The sequence below is a fragment of the Rana temporaria genome, chromosome 9 (genome assembly GCF_905171775.1).
Source record: "Rana temporaria chromosome 9, aRanTem1.1, whole genome shotgun sequence".
Taxonomy (NCBI): Eukaryota; Metazoa; Chordata; class Amphibia; order Anura; family Ranidae; genus Rana; species Rana temporaria.
The window spans coordinates 141035472-141057860 of NC_053497.1; the positions used below are offsets into that span (position 1 = coordinate 141035472).

Below are 22389 nucleotides of genomic sequence, written 5' to 3' on the forward strand. Positions count from 1 at the left end.
CTTGGAGCCCTATGCTATAACCTGCTGGGACTTGTAGTTCTTCATCCTCTGCTAGGTTCTGCAGGTTCATGCTATAGCTCATGTATGGGACTACAGTCCCAGCATCGCATGACCACTTATTTACTTGGAGCCCTATGCTATAACCTGCTGGGACTTGTAGTTCTTCATCTTCTGCTAGGACTTTGGTTTATGCAATCTCCCATGTATGGGACTACAAGTCTCTGCAGTGCTAGGAAAACACCTGGACACCCATCCACCTTGGAGCCATATACAATAACATGCTGGTATTTGTAGTTCTCCATCCTTTCCTGGGGAGATCAGGTGAATGCATTGCACAGCACCAGCCTGCTGAGAGTTGGCCCAAGAAGCATGTGTTGGTTATACAGGTCAGGAACATGCACGGACCCCTTGCCTTGCACAAATAATACTAAATACATCTGAATCAGGAGTGGACAGCCTGGAGCCGGAGGACTATTGTACAGAACACTGCACAGACAGTCATTGGTGATCAGAGTGGGATGTGGGGTCGATCTAGCAAGGACAAACTATCTTAGCATGGTAAGTGTGGCTCTCTCTGTCTTCTTACCTCGCTTTCAGCTCCGCTCGGGCCATGCAAAGAACTGATCTGCTGAAGTGACATCACTTCCGGTTTGTCTATTTCACAAAACCCGGAAGTAACAGCTGCGATGCAAACAACAATGCTCCTGCCCAGCGCCCATAGTGATTACACGGGCGGAAGCTAATCGGCGGTTTGCATTGCGCCGCAAGGCGGGTTAAAAGCCTGCAAATGAAGCGCCACGTCTGCAATCTCATGATTGCATTGACGTGGTGCTTCCCATAGGGCACTGATGACCAGCTCCCAAGTGAACTTAAAGAAAAAAATATATATAATTTTTTTTTTTTCCCTTTCACTTCCCGATTCCCTTACTGAAGATACCGGCACCTCCACCCGGAGCCAAAGGACAGATCGGCTTCGGATGAGGACATTGCAGGCTTCCTGGACAGGCAAGTGTCCTTATTTTAAAATTCAGCAGCTGCAGTATTTGTAGCTGCCGACTTTAACCACTTAAGGACCCCTTCACGCCGATATACGTCGGCAGAATGGCACGGCAGGGCACATCCACGTACGTGGCTCTTTAAGCCCAGCCGTGGGGTCGCGGGCGCGCGAAACTGCCTAAGCTCCGTAACCCGATCGCAACTGGAGTCCCGCAATCGGTCCCCGGAGCTGAAGAACAGGGAGAGCCGTGTGTTAACACAGCTTCCCTGTTCTTCTCTGTGGCGGCGTCATCGATCGTGTGTTCCCTTTTATAGGGGACACAATCAATAACGTCACACCTACAGCCACACCCCCCTACAGTTGTAAACAGACATGAGGTCACACTTAACCACAAGGGGGCGCTGAAGGGGTTAACTCCCAAACTGCAATTGTCATTTTCACAACAAACAATGCATTTTAAATGACAATGGTCCCAAAAATGTCCGAAGTGTCCACCATAATGTCGCAGTCACGAAAAAAAAAAAAACACTGATCGCCACCATTAGTAGTAGTAAAAAAAAAAAAAAAAAAAATGTATAAAAATGCAATAAAACTATCCCCTATTTTGTAAACGCCATAAATTTTGCGCAAACCAACCGATAAACGCTTATTGCGTTTTTTTTTACCAAAAATAGGTAGAAGAATATGTATCGGCCTAAACTGAGGGGGAAAAAAATGTTATATTTTTGTGGGATATTTATTATAGCAAAAAGTAAAAAATATTGCATTTTTTTCAAAATTGTCGCTCTATTTTTGTTTATAGCGCAGAAATTAAAAACCGCAGATGTGATCAAATACCACCAAAAGAAAGCTCTATTTGTGGGAAAAAAAGGACGCTAATTTTGTTTGGAAGCCACGTCGCACGACCGCGCAATTGTCAGTTAAAGCGACGCAGTCCCGAATCGCAAAAAGTGGCCTGGTCCTTTACCTGCATAATGGTCTGGGTCTTAAGTGGTAAATCTCCTTTTAAGTGGACTGCTGAGAGAGTGTTTTCCTCTCCCCATTTCAGGATTTTCTCTGCCAACGCCCACAGGGTTCCACTTCTTGTTCCTCCCCGTTTCTTTATGTAGGCAATGACTGATGCATTGTCGGACCTGATCTGTAAGCGATGTCCTTTCAACTCTTTCTGGAAGGATTGGAGTGCAAACCCTACGGCCTTCAATTCCTTCCAGTTGGATGATCTCATCTTCTCTTCCTTTTCCCACGTAACGTTGTGTTATCTGGGAGCCTAGATGTGCTCCCCACCCTACGCCACTTGCGTCTGTGGTTAGGGTCTGGGAAATGGGAAGGGTCCACAGCCGTCCTTTGCTTACATTTTCTACTGTCCTCCACCACCATAGGGTTCTTTTACCTTTGCTGGTATTAGAACCTGAGTGTCCAAGGACTCCTGCTTGTGATCCCATATTTTTAATAGAAACATTTGCAGTGGCCGAAAATGTAGGGCTGCCCATTGTACCGCTGGGATCGTAGACGTTAATAACCCCAGCGTTGACATTATCTTTCTGATGGTACACGATAAGTTTGCCTGTATTGCGCTTACTTCTTTTTGGATCTTTTCTATTTTCTCCTTGGGCAGGAATACTTTTTGTTGGTTCGAATCTATTACATATCCCAAGTATTTTATCTCTTAAGTGGGTTTTGGTTGGATTTTTCTATATTTATTAGCCAACCTAGATTTTTTTTTTTTTAGGAACATCTTTGTTTTTGAGGTTCTTTTGTAATCTTCCTGGAGACTCTGCGAAAAGGAGAAGATCGTCTAGATAGGTGATGATGGATATGCCTTGGACTCGCAAGGGTGCCAAGGCTTCCGACCAAAATCTTTTCTAAAAATTCTGGGTGAAGAGGAAAGGCCGAAGGGTAAGGCTCGGAATTGAAGGTGCATGGTTTTCTTTGTTTCCATTGCTAACCTTAGGAATTTGACAATTTGTGTATATTGGGACGTGTAGATACGCGTCACTTAAATCTAGGGAAACCATAAAACAATTTCGGGGGAATAAGGCCTTCACTGAGTATATTGAATCCTTCCTGAATCTCTTGTAAGTTATGGATACATTTAAGGGTTTGAGGTTTAGGATTGGTCTGACCTTCCCCGTGGGTTTTTGTACTCCGAATATGTGGGAGTAAAAGCCTTGTCCTTTTTCTTCCTTTGGCACCTCTGATTGCTTCCTGTTTTCGGAGATCCTTTATGGCTCTCATTAAACCTTTGGCCTTTCCTTTGTTTTTATGAAAGTTTTGTGATGTAAAGTCTGTTTGGGGGTGATTTTGAGAATTCCAGGTGATATCCATCTCTTATTGTTCTCAAAATAAAGTAATTGGAGGTTATTTTTTCCCATTGCGGGATGAAGGCCCCCAATTTTCCTCCTACTGTGACTAAATTGTAATTTTTTGTTGCGGGCTTGTTCAGGAGGATAAAATAAATAAATAAAAAAAATCTCCCCTCCTTTGCCATTCCCTTTCTGGACCCAAGGTCTTTTTTGGTTATCCGCCTTGGGTGCTGTATATCGGGGTCTCGTATCCCCTTTTTGTTTCCTTTTGTTCTGTTGTGGCCGACTCCAGGCTGCTTTGCGTTTCAGCAGAAATGCTTTCTTTTTATCCGCTATACGATCTAGCACCTTCTCCAACCCTGGCCCAAATAGCAAGTCCCCTGTAAACGGGATCCCGCATAGTTTGGCCTTAGAACAGAGTTTGACAAATTTGCTTGGAATCTAGAAGCCAGCTAAAAAAGTTAGGAGCCAAAAACGCACCCCGTCCCGCCAAGCTCGCACGCAAAAGCGAACGCATACGTGAGTAGCGCCCGCATTTGTAAACGGTATTCAAACCACACATGTGAGGTATCGCCGCAATTGGTAGAGCAAGAGCAATAATTCTAGCCCTAGACCTCCTCTGTAACTCAAAACATGCAACATGTAGAATTTCTTTAACATCGCCTATGGAGATTTTAAAGGGTAAAAGTTTGTCGCCATTCCACGAGCGGACGCAATTTTGAAGCGTGACATGTTGGGTATCAATTTACTCGGCGTAATATTATCGTTTACAATATTACAAAAAAAAATGATTGCAACGACCGCCATTTTATTCTCTAGGGTGTTAGAATATATTATGTTTGGGGGTTCTAATTAGAGGGAAGGAGATGGCAGTGATAACGGTGAAAAACACATTAGAACTGCCGTTTTGCGACTTGTAATGTAAATGTAATGTAATCTGTAATGCCAACGGCCACCACAAGATGGCCCAGATCACAGAAGGAAGCGGAGGCCTGCAGAAGAATGCAAAGCCGCGGCCTCAATTACCGGCCGGCCCCTCAATTACTGGCGGGCTCGGGCCTGCCGTGATCGCGCTGGCCGGTAATTGAGGCCGCGGCCTTCTGCAGGCCTCAGCTTCCTTGGGTGAAGGCCTGCAAAGCCGCGGCCTCAATTACCGGTGGGCGCGGGCCCCTGGCGAATGCGCCCCGCGCCGGCAATTGAGGCCGCAGCTTTGTGGCCTTCTGCAGGCTTAAGCTTCCCCAGGCGCCAGGTCACAATTTGGACTTTTGCGCCCGGATTTTGTCGAGGCCAGCCTTAGAAGCGCAGTCCCCCTGCCATGTCTTTAACCATAGGGCCCTTTTTGTAGAGTTGGCTAGTGCGGATGATCTGGCTGCCATCCATACCAGTTCTGCTGAGGCATCTGCGATATACTCTATGCCTCGTAGCAGTGTGGGAAAGGAGGATAGGGTTTGTTCTTTCGCAGTTCCTTCCTCAATGTGTGCCTGGATCTGGTTCAGCCAGAACTCTACATTTCTGGCCATCACCGTGACTGCCATTGCTGGCTTTAAACTTCCCAATGTGGAGTCCCATTACTTTTTTAACAGAGAGTCCATCCTTTTATCCATTGCCTCGGATAAAATGCCCATATCTCCAAATGCTTGTGAGAAGGCGGCATCTAGGTTTGAGATCTTGTTCCATATTGATGATGGGTCATCTGAGAATGCTAACCGTCTTTTTAAGGCTTTAGAAAAAAAATTGTTTTCTTTCCGGTTCCTGTCATTCTTTTTTTATTGCCTCTACTAACACCTCGTGAACTGGAAAATTCTTATTTTCCTGTTCCCCTAATCCCTCATACATCTGGTCATGCAGGGATAGAGTCTTCTTCTCCGTTTGTATACCTAGTGTGGTATAAATGGCTCCCAACAGATGATCGACTCTAATGAGAGTTTATATCGGGATGGCTTCCTGGAATCCCCTTCCAGAGCCTCCTCCTCTGATTCTTGGGAACCGGACACTGCGCTGTCAAGGTTTCTCTTCTGCCTCCTCTCTAGGGGTTACTGAAGGGCCTGCACTGGTGGAAGGTATTACTTGTGGTATTTTTACCGCTGTCTGTACTGGAGGAGAAGCCGACTGAAGCTGCAGGATCTGAAATCCTTCAAAGAAAGTTTTAACCACTTCAGACCCAGACCATATAGCTGGTCAATGACTGGGCCACTTTTTGCGATTCGGCACTGCGATGCTTTAACTGACAATTGCGTGGTCGCGCGACGTGGCTCCCAAACAAAATTGGCATCCTTTTTCCCACAAATAAAGCTTTCTTTTGGTGGTATTTGATCACCTCTGCGTTTAGTTTTTGCACTATAAACAAAAATAGAGCAACAATTTTGAAAAAAAGACGATAGGTCATTTCTCCCCCTGACAGGACCGGGAGCTGTGTGTTTATTGCTTTATTCCCGGTTCTTGCTCTGTAACGAGCGATCGCGGGTGCCCGGCGGTGATCATGCTTGTCGGCATCCGGGGCGAGGGTGCGCGCGCCCCTATTGGCTGAACGCCGAGATGACGTATATCTAGGTGATCTCGCCCAGCCGAGCCGACCTGCCGGCGGCTGGTCGGCAAGCAGTTAAAAGATTCAGTGTTGGATAACTCTTTGATAGATAGGGAAGCTGCGGCTCCAGGTGAGCACACTAGAATAATCAAGAGACCAATGGGTGCCGGCAATGCACGGGATGTGCAAGAGAAGGAAGATATGGACAGCCGCACTCCAAATACTAAAAAAAGATGTGCCCTTTATTGGGTAAAGGAAAAAAATGCACTACAGGTATCAGCACTACAGGTATCAGCACACAGTGGGAAAAACAGATGACGCGTTTCGCATTGGATATCAATGCTTAGTCATAGCTATGAAACGCGTCAGCCGTTTTTCCCACTGTGTGCTGATACCTGTAGTGCATTTTTTTCCTTTACCCAATAAAGGGCACGTCTTTTTTAGTATTTGGAGTGCGGCTGTCCATATCTTCCTTCTCTTGCACGTTGGATAACTCTTTAACAGATGACGCTAGCTCACTCTGCTCTGTAGCGTGTTCCTGTACTAGCTTGCTAATACAATCTTTACATATTGCTTTCCCCCATAAATCTGTAAGTGTGACTTTGCAAGACGGGCACTTCCTCTTTGAGCTGTGAGGAGGCCTGTTTTTGTCTGTTTTCTGGAAAGACAAAGAAAAAAAAAAAAAACCCACAGCGTTAATACCAGTAATCTTCTCCTGCCCATGGCGCAGTGCCTTCATGCGGGCTTGCCTCACCAGGGGCCCCATGAACCACCCTCTGACACCCAGAGGGACCTTACCTTTCCCCCATCCCTTTTTTTCCTGTAACTTGGGGGGAGGGTGGCGAGTTCATGCCAGGGGAGCTCCACTCTAGGTTCCCCTTACCTTTGTATGGCTGGAGCCGGTCTCTGCTGAAGCAGTGTCCCTTCCTTCTGCCTCCGACATTTTCGGTGTCACCAGCGGCGCCCGCATATGCGGCTCCCTCCAGCCTCTGCCTGGCTCCGTTTCATAATTCGCGGCCAGAACTGGAAGCCGCGAACCCGGAAGTACACGCCCCGTCTGCCGGACAGGACGTCACCTGCCGTCGGCTCCGTGCGGTCCCAATACCCGGCGTGGTTTACACTGCAGTGATGCCACATGCTGCTGGGGTATGGGACAGCTGTACGTCTCCCCACGGCGCTCGGTGCTGAAAACGGAGCCCCCCCCGACCTACCCCTGCACTCAGGGATGTGAGGGTAGCAATCTTCACCAGGTTAGTGTCCAGGCCTGTCCAAAGAGCATCTGCTCCCTTTCAGGACATGCTTGCCTGAGCCTCCCTTGGCTCTCCTGGCTCGATTCCTGTGGCGTCTCCCCTCTGGAGGAAACACAAATAACTGAGGAGCCAGCAGGGGAGGAGGAAATTTATAGAAGGCTGGCGCGGTTTTTCCTACGGAGGAGAGGAGCCAAGGTCTCTCAGGTGGCTGTCCTGAAAGACGATTAGGGGGGAAAAAAATCCGTATTTTTGCTAGAACATTACTTTAGAACCCCCAAACATTATATAAATATTTTTTTTAGCAGAGACCCTAGGGAATAAAATGGCGGTTGTTAAAGTATTTTATGTCGCACTGTATTTGCGCAGCGGCCTTTCAAATGCAAATTTTAGGGAAAAAATACATTTTAATGAATAAAAAATAAAAACAAACCGTACAGTTAGCCCAACATTTTTGTATAATGTGAAAGATGTTACACCGTGAAAATCGTGATTCTCACTTTAGCCAGAATTGTGCAGCTCTAGTCACCACAGGGCTTTTTTTTTTTTTTTTGCTAAATAAACAAAAGACAAAAAAAAAAAAAAAAAAAACTTTCATAGCTCGTTATAAAATTTTGCAAAGGTAATTTTTCTCCTTCACTGATGAGGCACCGATAGGCCCCCGATAATCGGTGTACATGTCCCTTTTAGAGAAGCCAGTTATCGGCTCTTTTCCTCATGCGGTCAGCGGGAGAAAAGGGAGTGCCGATAAACAGCTTCTGCTGACATCTGTGATCAGCTGTGAATGGACACAGCTAATCACGTGGTAAAGAGCCACCGATTGGCTCTGTACCTCAATATGTAATCAGCAGTTATCTCAGGATACTGCGAACACAGGGCGTGCCGTCATAGAACTAGCCAGCCACGTTATAGCGCTGTCGGCAAGTAGTTAACGATAAACAGAGGAAGGCAAACATTGTACCTTTCTTTAACCGCTTCAGTAGCGGACACTTTACCCCTTCTTGCCCAGGCCAATTTTCAGCGCTGTCATACTTTGAATGACAATTGCACAGTGAAGCAACACTGTTGCCATATGAAATTGTTTTTTTTTTTTTTTTTACACAAATAGAGAGCTTCCTTTTGGTGGTATTTATGACATATTGTATAGTGAGGTGAGGGGCGCTATATCAAAATAGTGGATGCGTGTCACAATGTGCGTTCGAGTAGTACACAGTGTAACTGTGTACCCAAATCTATGTGAAAAACCAAACAGATTATAGTCTAAACTCTATAAATACAATAGTGCCAAATGCCGTGAAAAAAAAAAAAGAATGTCCAGCAAATAAATAGTCAAGTGCAAAATGGATCCAGTGTTGTATCAAGTCCAGGTGCAAAATGCAAATAATCCAATACCAAATCGCAGGGAAAAGTGCAAATGCTAAAGTGCTTGTGAATCTTCAAAATAGCCAAAGTGCGAGAAAGAAGTGATCCGCCTTCACCTATAGGTCACCAGAATAATAATGGATGGCTCCTTACCACACGGTGTTGACCAGATTACTTAAAATATGGTCAATCAGGCTTGTTTTAAATGAGGATCAGCAGGGTCTCATTGGATTCCAATGTCAGCGATTGCAGCAAATGGTGTACCAAGAAAGGAGAAGAGATACCACCATAGTGTAAAACCATTTAATATATGAAAGTTAAAATTATAATGCCAAATGGCCTCTTACTGTTGCTGGTGCCCGTTCCCGGCACTGAGGCTGTAGGTGGTGGGGATAGTAAGACAAGATAAGAGATGGCCGCGTCCTGGTCCACTAGCGTGCGTTCCACCGCTAGTTGTCCATCAACCAGTGAGACCGGAAGTGCGTGGCTATGCGTGCGTGCGTGCGTGCGCGCCCGGATACCGCCTCGACTTTACGTTTCAGTTAAACCGTCTTCAGGAAGCGTATCCAGCACACGCAACAGACATCTATTATATAGGTCTGTCTATCAGCCTGTGGGAGGGGCAATCGGATCATGTGACAGCCTCTGTCCCAGTTACCAAAGCTCACATATTAAACACATTATGGCTGTGCAAACTGTCTCCAATCATAAATCAATACATACATGTATCTGCTCGCTGCTTAAAATACATGAAATGTATCTTTGAATTCTTATTTGGACATGTTGAATTTGTTTAAAACTCTGGCATTTTTAATATGCTATGCAATGGGTCCATAGTGTTCTGTGCGCCATCTAGAGGGGTTATGTGGTATTGTGCAAAATAGCACCAATATTCTAAATCCATCTAGATCAGGGGTCTCAAACTCAAATTACCTGAGGGCCACAAGACAAGTTTTCATATGCCATGGGGGGCCGCATGCAAACTTTCAAACTTCAAAAACAACAGTACTGGTGTCAGCGAACACATTATTAACCCCCAGCACTGGTGTCAGCGAGCGCATTATTACCACCAGCACTGGTGTCAGCGAGCGCATTATTACCACCTGCACTGGTGTAAGTCAGGGTTTGACAAATTTGCTTGTAATCTAGGAGCCAGCTAAAAAAGTTAGGAGCCAGAAAACGCACCCCGTACCGAAGAGCTTGCGCGCAGAAGCGAACACATACGCGAGCAGCGCCCGCATATGTAAACGGTGTTCAAACCACACATGTGAGGTATCGCCGCGATTGGTAGAGTGAGAGCAATAATTCTAGCTCCTCTGTAACTTAAAACATGCAACATGTAGATTTTTTTAAACGTCGCCTATGAAGATTTTAAAGGGTAAAAAAGTTTGTCGGCATTCCACAAGCGGACACAATTTTGAAGCGTGACATGTTGGGTATGAATTTACTCGGTGTAACATTATCTTTCATAATATTAAAAAAAATGGGGATAACTTTACTGTTGTCTTATTTTTTTATTTAAAAAAGTGTAATTTTTTCCCAAAAAAGTGCGCTTGTAAGACCGCTGCGCAAATACGGCGTAACAGAAAGTATTGCAATGATCGCTATTTTATTCTCTAGGGTGTTAGGATAAAAAATATATATAATGTTTGGGGGTTCTAATTGGAGGGAAGAATATGGCAGTGAAAATAGTGTAAAATGACATTAGAATTGCTGTTTAACTTGTAATGCTTAACTTGTAATACCAACGGCCACCACCAGATGGCGCCAGCTCACATCTGGTGGTAATAACTTGTAATACCAACGGCTCACCACCAGATGGCACCAGCTCAAAAAAAAAAAAAAAAAAAATTTTTTTTTTATTTTTGTTTTTTTTGCTCCCCTCACTTCCACCCTGCCTGAGGGCCATTTATAACTGGTCCGCGGGCCGCAAATGGCCCGCGGGCCGGTACTTTGAGACCACTGATCTAGATGCAGTGCGTTTTTAGTTCTCCCAGTTATATTATTTAATATGTGTGCCATTTGCGTAGCCTGTAAATTAGTTAAAATAGGTTTAGCATTTGCACTTTTCCCTGCGATTTGGGATTGGATTATTTGCATTTTGCACCTGGACTTGATACAACACTGGATCCATTTTGCACTTAACTATCTATTTTTTTTTTTTCACGGCATTTGGCACTATTGTACTTATAGAGTTTAGACTATAATCGGTTTGGTTTTTCACATAGATTTGGGTACACAGTGACACGCATCCACTATTTTGATATAGCGCCCCTCACCTCACTATACAATATATGCAAGTCAGTCACCTGATTTTATTTGGGAGCAACTTCACTCAGTCACTTGATTTATCAAGTATATAATTTAGTGTAATTCATTTGGCGCGAGATTTCTTTTTCCGGTATTTATGACAGATCACACGACAGCATGATCCGGGAGGACGTCACGTGACATCCACCCGGATTGACCAGAGGCCGCCCCGCCTCGTCTATAGGCTGGACGGCAAAGGGTTAAGCTCAAATAAGTACTGTATTTTCCGGCGTATAAGACGACTTTTTGGATGCAAAAAAATGCTTTCAAAGTCGGGGGTTGTCTTATACGCCGGTGACAGTCTCCGTCTGCTGTGGGCATCCATGATTTGAAAGCCGTGCCTTCTTCTCAGACTGTCCTGTGATAGGCGGAACACAAATTTTCCCAGCAGCGCCTCTGTTCTGTGTTCCTCCTATCACGGATGCCTTCTCATCCTCGGACGAGAGGACATCCGTGATAGGCTTTCAGAGGCAGAGGCGCTGCTGGGAAAATTTGTGTTCCGCCTATCACAGGACAGTCTGAGAAGAAGGCGTGGCTTTCAAATCATGGACGCTCGCAGCAGACGGAGACTGTGCTGCAAAACGTGAGAGATGGCACCGTGGGGGCAAGTGATGGCACCGTGGGGGCAAGTGATGTAATGGCACAGTGAGATTTGAAAAAAGCCTGTTTGGACAACTAAAAAAAAAAAAAAAAAAAAAATTTATAAATTTTTTTGATATCACATTAATATATCAGCGCAGTACCAACACCTTTCTAATTTTTTTCACCTAAACCTCATAGAAGGTTTATACAGCACTGCAGCAGGTCAATATAGTATTATTTAGAACTTATTTTTGCGCCGGTGACAATCACTTTTCCTATATATATTTTTCTTTATTGAATCACAGCACGGGCAGCAATAATGGAGGTCTTCTCATTTCTGGCCAACAGGAGGTTGGACATGGATGATCTCTTTGATAATTTTGATGACACAATCACGGTAAACATAGAACAGGGATTTAAACAGCTCAAAAACGCCATGGACAAACAAGTAAGGGTATGGTGGGACATTACCACCCTGCAAAAGTACAAAGAAGCTCACATCACACCCCGGAGGTTACGATGGGATGAAGGACCAAATGATGGCCTGACAGATACCGGACTAAATAAAGTATGGTCAGAATTTTTTAATGGATGTGAGAACAAGCTATTAGAGATGATCATAGAAAGGAGAAAAATCAAGCTAACCAAAATAGAAAGCACTATCAATAGCCTCAAAGAAAGTATGACTCCGCATATAAATACTGAAGGATATGGCATTAGGGCCAAAAAACTACAAGATTTTCTGGGAAAACTAGATAATGAAATTAAGATAAAAAAGGTCAAGAAATATCAGCGGGACAAAAAAGATTATCTAGCTGGCAAGATCTATAACTGGCAAGAGAATGATAGCACACCAAGCTCCACTAATACATCTCTCAATGAAGACCCGGAAACAACAGAAACCCAGGCAGCAGGAAATACGCAGGGAACAGTTGCCTTAACAAACACAAAGAAGAAAACGGAAAAACCTGCCCCACATAGAAACAGCGCCAATAATCCCACCCCAAAGAAACCACCGCAGGGGGGACAAGAGGGAGGTCCCTCATACCAGGGAGGACCACCACCCCAACAATACCCCTACCAACCCTATAATGGACAATACTCCAGACCATGGAGAGGAGGCCAGAGGGGGAGAGGTAGAGGCTATTATGGCCAAAATTATGGACCACCCCAATAGCAGGGGGAATGGAGAGATTGGGGGGAGTCTTTCAGACCACCAATGCCGGTTTTTCAGACCAGCAGGGGAGGTTGGAACCACAACCCCCAAGAAGGAGAGGGTGCAGAGGGGGAAGCAAAAAGAAAAAGGTCAAATTAGGTGAAGGCGTTTTTAATTTAACCAATATTGTATTTTCAGAGGAAGAATTACTGGTCCTAGACAAAGGAATTAAATTTGCGCCCAGTAAAGCCTTCAATGGTTTTGAAACATTTATAGACTTGCAAAAGTTTATAAGGAAATTAAATTTAAAAGAAATATTTTGGAAACAAAGGGGGGGAACACAACAGAAAGAGAAACTCCAGAATACACGCATAGTCAACTAAAAAACAAATCAACCTTCAACCCAAAAATGAGCTCCAACCACCACATAGAGGTCTTTAAAAAAATGGTGGAAAAAGAAATAAGGAACATCAAACCACAAAGGAACACTAAGCAGGATAGAATCTGGCAAGGAATAAAGAAACTGGAAAAAAGGAAAGATATAGTTGTAAGGCCTGCGGATAAGGGGGGGGGGGGGTTGGTCATACTAACCAAAAAGGATTATGCAGATGAACTCAACAGGCTAGTGAATGACACCACCACCTACCAATTACTAAAGAAGAACCCCAAGGAACTGAAATCTAAACTCAAAATTTTTCTAAACAAAGGGATAGCTGACCACATTATAAACAAAAAGGAGGGTAGATATATGTTACCAAAGGCTCCCAGGATCCCAGTAATATATCAGGTACCGAAGATACACAAAAATAAATCTAAACCTCCGGGACGCCCCATCATCAGCGGCATAAATTCGGTACATTCCCGGTTGGGAGAATACTTAGATGTGTTCCTGCAGCCACTGGCAGCAGGAGGAAACTCCTTCATCAAAGATAGTAAGGATGTTATTAACACGCTCACAAAGGTCTCAGTCAAAGATTCTACGCTGTTGGTAACTATAGACGTAGAGTCTTTATATACTAACATTAAGCAAGTAGCATGGGCCTTAAAAAACCACTCGAAGCTCAAATTAAAACAGAGAAGATTTATCCTAGAAGGACTAAGAATGGCCATGAAAAACAACTTTTTTTGGCATGACCACAGGTACTACAGCCAAATAAAAGGCGTAGGAATGGGCAACAAATACGCCCCAAGTGTGGCAAATATATTCTGAAATAAATGGGAAAGTGAAGAAATTTTTGGGAAAAGCTGGCCGCAAATCCAAGCATACAAACGGTTCATTGATGACATCTTGATTGTGTGGGAGGGTAGCCATGAACAGCTGAAAGGCTTCATTGAGCATATTAACCACAATAATTATGGAATCAAATTCACGATCAACATCCAAACAGAGGTTACGCAGTTTCTGGACTTGGAAATATTTAAAAATGGGAAAGAACTTCACACGAGAACGCATTTCAAGGAAACGGACCGAAACGGGTATATCCCATACGGAAGCTGCCACCATCCCCAGTGGAAACGGGCTATACCAAAGGGGCAGTTCATCCGAATCAAATGTAATTGCAATTCTTCGGATGACTACCAGCGGCAAACAAATATCCTCATTGACAGATTCGTTGAGAAAGGATATGAGCGAAACAGGCTGGAGAAAACAAGATCAGAAGTAAATTCCATGAACCGTAACGAGATGCTGAAGGATAAGGAACGCAAACCACCAGAAACAAATGATGTCACTTTCGTGACGGGCTTCAGTGCAGATTATCGAGCGGTTGAAAAAATCATCACCAAACATTGGCCCATTATTAGGGGAGACGCAGATCTAAATAAAATTTTACCTGCTAAGCCAAAATTTATATACAGAAGAGCCAGAATAATCAGGGATACCTTGGTAAAAAACGTACCGGACCCACCTAAGAAAATGACTACTTTTTTTGACCAGAAGGGATTTTATAGATGCGGGAAGTGTAAACCATGTCGCGTCACTAAAGGGCCTAGGAAGGTCAGCCATTTTACATCCCATGCTAATAAAAAAGAATTCAAAATAGATAAACTCATCACGTGCAGTAGTACGCATGTCACCTATGTGCTGGAATGCGAGTGTGGCATACAGTATGTGGGCAGAACCACCAGGAAACTGTCAGTACGTATCGTATAGGTGAACATATTAGAAATATAAAAAAGGGGTTCATCCACCATAGTGTTTCGTTGCATTTCAGACAAAAGCACAATAGAGACCCTAGTAAGTAAAAAATTTACGCAATTGACAAAATCGAACAAAACTGGAGAAACCTAAATATGCGCAGGGAAATTTCACGCAACGAAACCGAATGGATTTTTAAAATGGATACACTCAAACTGAAAGGGATGAATGTAGAATTAGACGTTAATTGTTTTTTGGAGGACTACTAGCGCAGGCATAAATATAAATTAACCTGAGTATACACCCACACCTGGTTTCCTAATTTTAATAATTTTAACAATATACATAATATAGACGCTTCTAGACTATTAACGCACCGACAACAAGTTTTTCCGATATATAATTTCATTTTTAATGACAGTGTTTTATTGCAAGGAATTGTCATACTAAATATTAATTGGCCCATACAATATAGACAGAATGTCTCTATATGATAAAAACCCCCTGCATTTGAGTGTACTTGATTATTGATCTTTTATGAATGCTTTTTAACAATTTACGGCAATGAATAGTAATATATAAATTTTGTATGAACATCTGTAAGGTGCCTATGGCAGCGTCAGGCACAGACGCATACAGCAGGATAGGTCACCTACAGGACTTAAGATGGCCGATTGGGCACTTCCTGTGGAAATGGTTGGGAGTCCAACCATCCCACATTATATAAACCCCATGCCAGATACTAAAATGGCGGCACCAGTACATCCGGGTCCCCGCACTTCCGGGATACAGGGAACGTAGGGGAGGAAAACCAGGGATACCAGCAGCGTTATGATGCCAAAAATAGTGAGGATTTGGGGCAGTATGGCGCTTAGCAGCTGCACCAATAAACACATAATTTGTCCCGGGGAAACACACTTAGCAATAGAGGTAATACACGGCCAGTATACAGGAGTTAAGATGGCCGCCGGGCCACTTCCGGTATAGTAAAGATGGCGGCGCAGCCACTTCCTGTTTGGCCAGTATACAGGAGTTAAGATGGCCGCCGGGCCACTTCCGGTATAGTAAAGATGGCGGCGCAGCCACTTCCTGTTTGGCCAGTAAGTGCAATTTGACAGAGGGGATAAATACAGTGACAGCAAAATCATCCACCAGCTTTTCTGAAGACGCAAAACTGCGAAACGCGTAAGAAGCTATGTGGACAGCGCAAGGGGGAGTGTAATTTTAACCAGTGAGACCACAGGTACAGCAGGAGCCAGGAACGCACCCGTACGATAAGCTGGTCAGCGGCTGTCTAAAAGACTGACACTGCCAAAGACACCAGGTGCTGGTTTTAAAGCACCTCTCTTGTGAGTAGTTTTTTATTATGAATTTTAAATAAATATATTTTTAAACGTATTTCACCATGATGAGCCCCTTGGTTTCTTTGAGGCATTGAGGAACATCCTGAGAGGACTCACCAACTTTAACGGAATAAGTTTTTGAGGCACATTACCAGCTGGGGTCTGGTGAGTTTGCATTTCAGCAGTTGGTGGTGGTAGCACTTATCTTTGTCGGGTGGAAGAAGCGACAGCACCCTGTATGCATGAAATATAGCACCAGGATTTAAACTCAGCAACACTTTCTGTTTGGACTGGAATTTGTGAACTGGCGCTTACCCATAATTGGGGACGTGTTGCAGCATGAATGCACATGAATTGTGAAAAACGAATTTCTGGCACCAACGCACTTTCATTATTATTTGTATATATTAACAATATTATTCATTATTTATATGTTCGCACACTTGGGCATGTATATTCATAATAGTTTATAGACTCACTTATAGCACTTTGGAATATTGTTTCACAAGCACATCATTTGGGGTAGCCATATTTATTTATTTATTCATTCTTTTATTTATTTTTGATGGCACAGCATATGCACATAGCATCACGCTAGTACATATGTTCACAAGAGCTGTTTCTATAGTGATCCATCACGTACATCACTGTACTGGATCTAGCACTATATCACTATAGGGGTCAAATAGAAAAAAAAGAATTTTTTTTGGACAACTAAAAAAAAAAAAAAAAAAAAATTTTCTTATAAATGTTTTTGATATCACATTAATATATCAGCGCAGTACCAACACCTTTCTAAAATTTGTTTCTGTCAGCGGTTCTGGCTACCCCTCAGCTTCCAGAAAGACTAGAAGGAAGGGGGTAGTCTTATATGGCAAGTATATCCCAAAACCAACATTTTTCCTGGAAAATTAGGGGGTCATCTTATACACCGGCAAATAGGGTATAAGGAAGGGCTGCGCGTGAAGGAGGGGAGGGGGGGCTTGAAGCTGCACAGAAAGGGCTCCTTGAGAAACACTTTAACCCATTCTTGACCATGCTAAAGCCGAATGATGGCTTGCCGGGAGGGCGTCTATAGATCTCCTCCCGTGATCGCGCTGCCCGCGCACTGTGAAAAGATTGTAGTAAAGGGCCAATCAAAGCGCCCCTTTACCCCGTGATCAGCTGTGTCCAATGACAGCTGATCACAGAAGCTTAGCGGCATTCCTTTCCTTACAGTAATAGCATGAGGAGAGAAAAAGAGCCGATAACTGGCTTGTCTTAAAGGGACATCGGCACCGATTATAAGTTCTATCAGTGCAGCCTCATCAGCACACAAAAATGAAGGAGAAAAATTAGCTGTTTGCAACATTTTATAACAAAACTATGAAAATATTTTTTTTCCCCTTTCCAAAATATTTGGTATTTTTTTCGTTTGTTTAGCAAAAAAAATTAAAACCCCAGTAGTGATTAAATACCACCAAAAGAAAACTGTGTGAAAGGAAAAAAAACAAATTTCATATGGGTACAGGTGTAGGTGTTGCATGACTGCAATTGTCATTTAAAGTATGACAGAGCTGAGAGCTGAAAATTGGCCTGGGCAGGAAGGGGGTAAAAGTGTCCAGTAGGCAAGTGGTTAATGTCTTAGATTGTAAGCTCCAATGAGCAGGGCCCTCTGATTTATCTTGTAACTGCACTGTCTGCCCTCAAAGCGCTGAGCAAACCACTATATAAATCCTGAATAATAATAATAATAATGTCAAAACTGGAATGTGAGGGAGAGACTGCGCAGGAATGTCCATGTTCCTATACAGTCCTTGCTTTCTGTGCTGCCAAAGATTTACAAATGCAGAAAAAGTAACTTTTACAAATCGCTGACCCCCCACCCCCGGTCCCACACCGGGCTGACACCCCCCCACCCCCACACACACGGGCTGTACCACACACACTAAAGAAGCTCCTGCACCTTTTTGGGTGTGACGATTTGCGTGGTATTTTCTACACAACAAAATGTCAGTCTGCAAACCGCGTTTGGCACGCCATGATAAATTCATGTCACCCACATGCCTGTTGTACTGCGATTTTGGCGTAGTTTCAGATACGCAGAGGGTGAATGTAGCCCTATGGCTGTCTGTGTCCCCATTGTGGAGATTTGCCTCCGATTGTCATGGTGATCACAATCACTGAGGGGAAACACAACATAGAGTTGTCACCACAATAAGGAGTGAGGGGAAATCGTCCAATGGGGACACCTGTTCCAAAAGACAACTGTGAGGGCGTTTCCTGTCAGTCTGGGAGATCAGATCTGACTTCCTGTTGTGTCTCCAGGACAGGAAGTGAAGGGAAGAAGGTTGTCATCCATCTCTCCCTCTCCCTAGTTTGGGATCAGATTCATGGATAGAGCAGGAAATCAGAGAGACAGCTGATAACCAATCACCTCCCCCATGCTGGGTTGTGTAGTTCCTCAGTCCCCCCCTCACCTGTACTGTTATAGGCGTTCTCCTCACAGCACTCCACCAGACGGCAGTAGAAGCGGGGGCTGGTCAGGTACCCGGTCAGTGCAGAGGCGGCGGCTATGGCGATAGCTGTGGTGACAGGCTCCAGGGTCAACACTCCCGACAACAGGGGACCCAACAACACCCCCACAGTCAGCCATGACCCCAGGAAACAGCGCCTAGCTCCGGCCATAGGAGCTCCAACCTGCGACTGCACCTCCCGGGCTGTCCGCACTGAGACTCGAGCATGCGCAGAACTCTCTTTTCGTTTCGCTCGTCGGGGTCTGGCTGCAGCGTGGAGCTCCATGTTTGACAGGAAGCATGTGTCTTACACTTCATTTTTTTAAAAATTGTAACAAACAATGAATAGCTGTAAGTGGAGCTCTGTCCACTCTCGACAGGAAACATGTGGAGGGAGGGGGTCAGTGGGGGGAAGGGGTCTGTCAGTGAAGAGAGGGATGCCGCTGATAGAGCTCCACCCCTCCCAACTACCAATCCCTGCCTCCACTGACAGACCCCCACACCCTCCACTACTCTTCCCCAAGATCCTCACTGACATACCCCCTGCCTTCCACTGATACACACCCATCCAACCAACTACCGACCTCTCCCCTAACCCCCAACTACTGACCCACATCCCACTAACGTTTTTTACATTAAAGTTCATTAAACAAAAAAAAGTGGAGTGGAGGTTTCCTGTCGACAATGGAGTTCCACCTACAGCCGTTCATTGTTTGTAACAATTAAGTTCAATAAAAAAAAAAAAGGTGGAGTGGAGGACACATGCTTCCTGTCAAACGTGGAGCTCCACTCTGCAGCCAGACCACCTTAGAAGGATGAGAGTTCTTCCTGCTCTAATGCGCGCTTTCAGTTTCGTTTCTGGTTGCATTTGATTCCCTTCTAAGAAATTACGTCACTGTGCCATATTTCCAGATCCAATCCAACCTGTCATTAATTATGGTGTTATGACTCTGGGAACTTTGCTACATCCAACTATTATTATTATAATTATTGTTATTATAAGCAGTAGGAATAATAATAGTAGTAAAAGTAATAAACAATAATATTAGTAATAATAATATTGCTAGTGATAATAGTTGCAGTAGTAATAGTATATAATAATAATAGTAGAAGTGATAATAATAGTGGTAGTAGATATAATAATACTAGTGATAATAGCAGTAATAATATTATGAGTAGTAGCGGGTATAGTAGTATTATTATTAATACCAGCAAACATGGGCTCCTCCCATTGACAGGATGACATTTCACTCATAGAACATAGGTGACAATATAAAAGCACAGTGTATCAGTGTGGGGATGTAATACAGAGCACAGTGTATCAGTGTGGGGATGTAATACAAAGCACATTGTATCAGTGTGGGGATGTAATACAAAGCACATTGTATCAGTGTGGGGATGTAATACAGAGCACAGTGTATCAGTTTAAGGGATGTAATACAAGGCACAGTGTATCAGTGTGGGGATGTAATACATAGCACAGTGTACATAGTATATCAGTGTGGGGATGTAATACATACATAACAGAGTGTGGCAGTGTGGGGATGTAATACATAGCACAGTGTACAGAGTGTAGCTGTATAAGAATGTAGTGCATAGCACAGTGTAGAGAATAGTCTACATCAGACTTTCCCCCAGACAGTCTACAGACAGGTATTTGCACCCACTTCCGGCCACACGACACGGGCAAAAGACGGGTTTTTTCCTGGCATCCCGTCCGTCCCCCATTGTATGCTGGGAACACTCGGCTCTCAGCACACAGCGGGAGCCAATCGGCGGGCGCAGCGCGACTCACGCATGTGCCGTAGGGAACCGGGCAGTGAAGCCGCAGCGCTTCACTTCCTGGTTCCCTCACCGTGGATGGAGGGGGGAGCAGCAGGGTGACGAGCGATCGCTCGTCATCTGCTGCGGACGCCGCTGGACTCCAGGACAGGTAAGTGTCCTAATATTAAAAGTCAGCAGCTGCAGTATTTGTAGCTGCTGGCTTTTAATATTTTTTTAGTGGCACATCCGCTTTAACCACTTCATTACTGGGCACCTAAACCCCCTTCGTGCCCAGACCAATTTTCAGCTTTCAGCGCTGACGCATTTTGAATGACAATTGCGCGGTCATACAACACTGTACCCAAATTATATTTTTATCATTTTTTTCCCACAAATAGAGCTTTCTTTTGGTGGTATTTGATCACCTCTGCGATTTTTATTTTTTGCGCTATAAACATAAAAAAACGAAAATTTTGAAAAAAAAACACAATATTTTTTACTTTTTGTTATAATAATATCCCATTTTTTTTTTTAAAAAATAAAAATTTCCCTCGGTTTAGGCCGATACGTATTCTTCTACATATTTTTGTTAAAAAAAAATCGCAATAAGCGTATATTGATTGGTTTGCGCAAAAGTAATAGCGCCTACAAAATAGGGGATAAATTTATGATTTTTTTTTTTTTACTAGTAATGGCGGCCATTTGCGATTTGCGATATTGCGGCAGACGTATCGGACACTTTTGACACAATTTTGGGACCATTCACATTTATACAGCGATCAGTGCTATAAAATGCACTAATTACTGTATAAATGTGACTGGCAGTGAAGGGGTTAACACTAGGGGGTGAGGAAGGGGTTAAATGTATTCCCTGGGTGTGTTCTTAATGTGTGGGGGGAGGGGGGGTGACTGGGGGAGGTGACCGATGCTGTGTCCCTATGTAAAGGGATACAGATCGTTCTCCTCTCTCCCTGACAGGACGTGGAGCTCTGTGTTTACACACAGAGCTCCACGTCCCTGCTGTCACCGACGATCGCGGGTGTCTGGTGGACATCACGGCCGCCAGGCACACGCATCGACTCCCGAGCGATGCGCCGGGCACGTTGTTTCCCCGCTGCGCGCCCCCATCGGCGCGCACGGGGAATGACAACAATAGGACGTCCACTCGGCACTTGAGAGCCGCGCTGTGGACGTCTTTCGTCCATAGCGTGGATCCCAAGTGGTTAATTCTGCATAAAACATTTAACAGCGTAATTTCATGAGATAATTTATGAGGGCGTGTTTAGGGACATGACAGGGCCCATAAGCTGGCCATATATGGATCAAAATTCAGCAGGTTCAGCAAGAAATGTTCTGCCCAACACCTGTAGATCACTGCTGTAGGGGTATCTTGGGACTTTGGATTTCAACCAAAAACAGCAGTCACCAACAAATGGAACTCTCTTCATACATGTTTTTTCTTTTCTCTGTTTAACTTTTACTAAACTTCAACTTTCAGGTAGGTTCAGACAATGTGTAAGGCTCCATTCACTCCAAAGTTACACAGATGGGTGCAACTTGGATACCACTTTGGCTTTAACCAACTATAATAGAAAACTGTTGCACACTTGTTGCACTGTATAACATTCAGGTATGACTTTCATGCAACTTTTGAGGGTTGTATAGTGAGGTGAGGGGCGCTATATCAAAATAGTGGATGCGTGTCACAATGTGCGTTTGAGTAGTACACAGTGTAACTGTGTACCCCAAATCTATGTGAAAAACCAAACAGATTATAGTCTAAACTCTATAAGTACAATAGTGCCAAATGCCGTGGAAAATAAATCAAATATAAAAAAAAAAATGTAAAAGAATGTCCAGCAAATAAATAGTTAAGTGCAAAATGGATCCAGTGTTGTATCAAGTCCAGGTGCAAAATGCAAATAATCCAATCCCAAATCGCAGGGAAAAGTGCAAATGCTAAAGTGCTTGTGAATCTTCAAAATAGCCAAAGTGCGAGAAAGAAGTGATCCGCCTTCACCTATAGGTCACCAGAATAATAATGGATGGCTCCTTACCACACGGTGTTGACCAGATTACTTAAAATATGGTCAATCAGGCTTGTTTTAAATGAGGATCAGCAGGGTCTCATTGGATTCCAATGTCAGCGATTGCAGCAAATGGAGTACC

The 22389-nt window shown here is 44.0% G+C and overlaps 1 protein-coding gene across 1 annotated transcript in view; it reads right to left on the reverse strand.

Annotated features, from left to right (window-relative positions):
* Positions 1-18839, reverse strand: part of LOC120914150 (torsin-1B-like) — a 36823-nt gene extending 17984 nt beyond the window's left edge. Inside the window, exon 1 of the mRNA XM_040324670.1 lies at positions 18421-18839. Coding sequence (XP_040180604.1) covers positions 18421-18742 — 322 coding nt within the window. The 5' untranslated portion in view covers positions 18743-18839. The remainder of the gene's footprint in view (positions 1-18420) is intronic.
* Positions 18840-22389: the final 3550 nt, after the last annotated feature.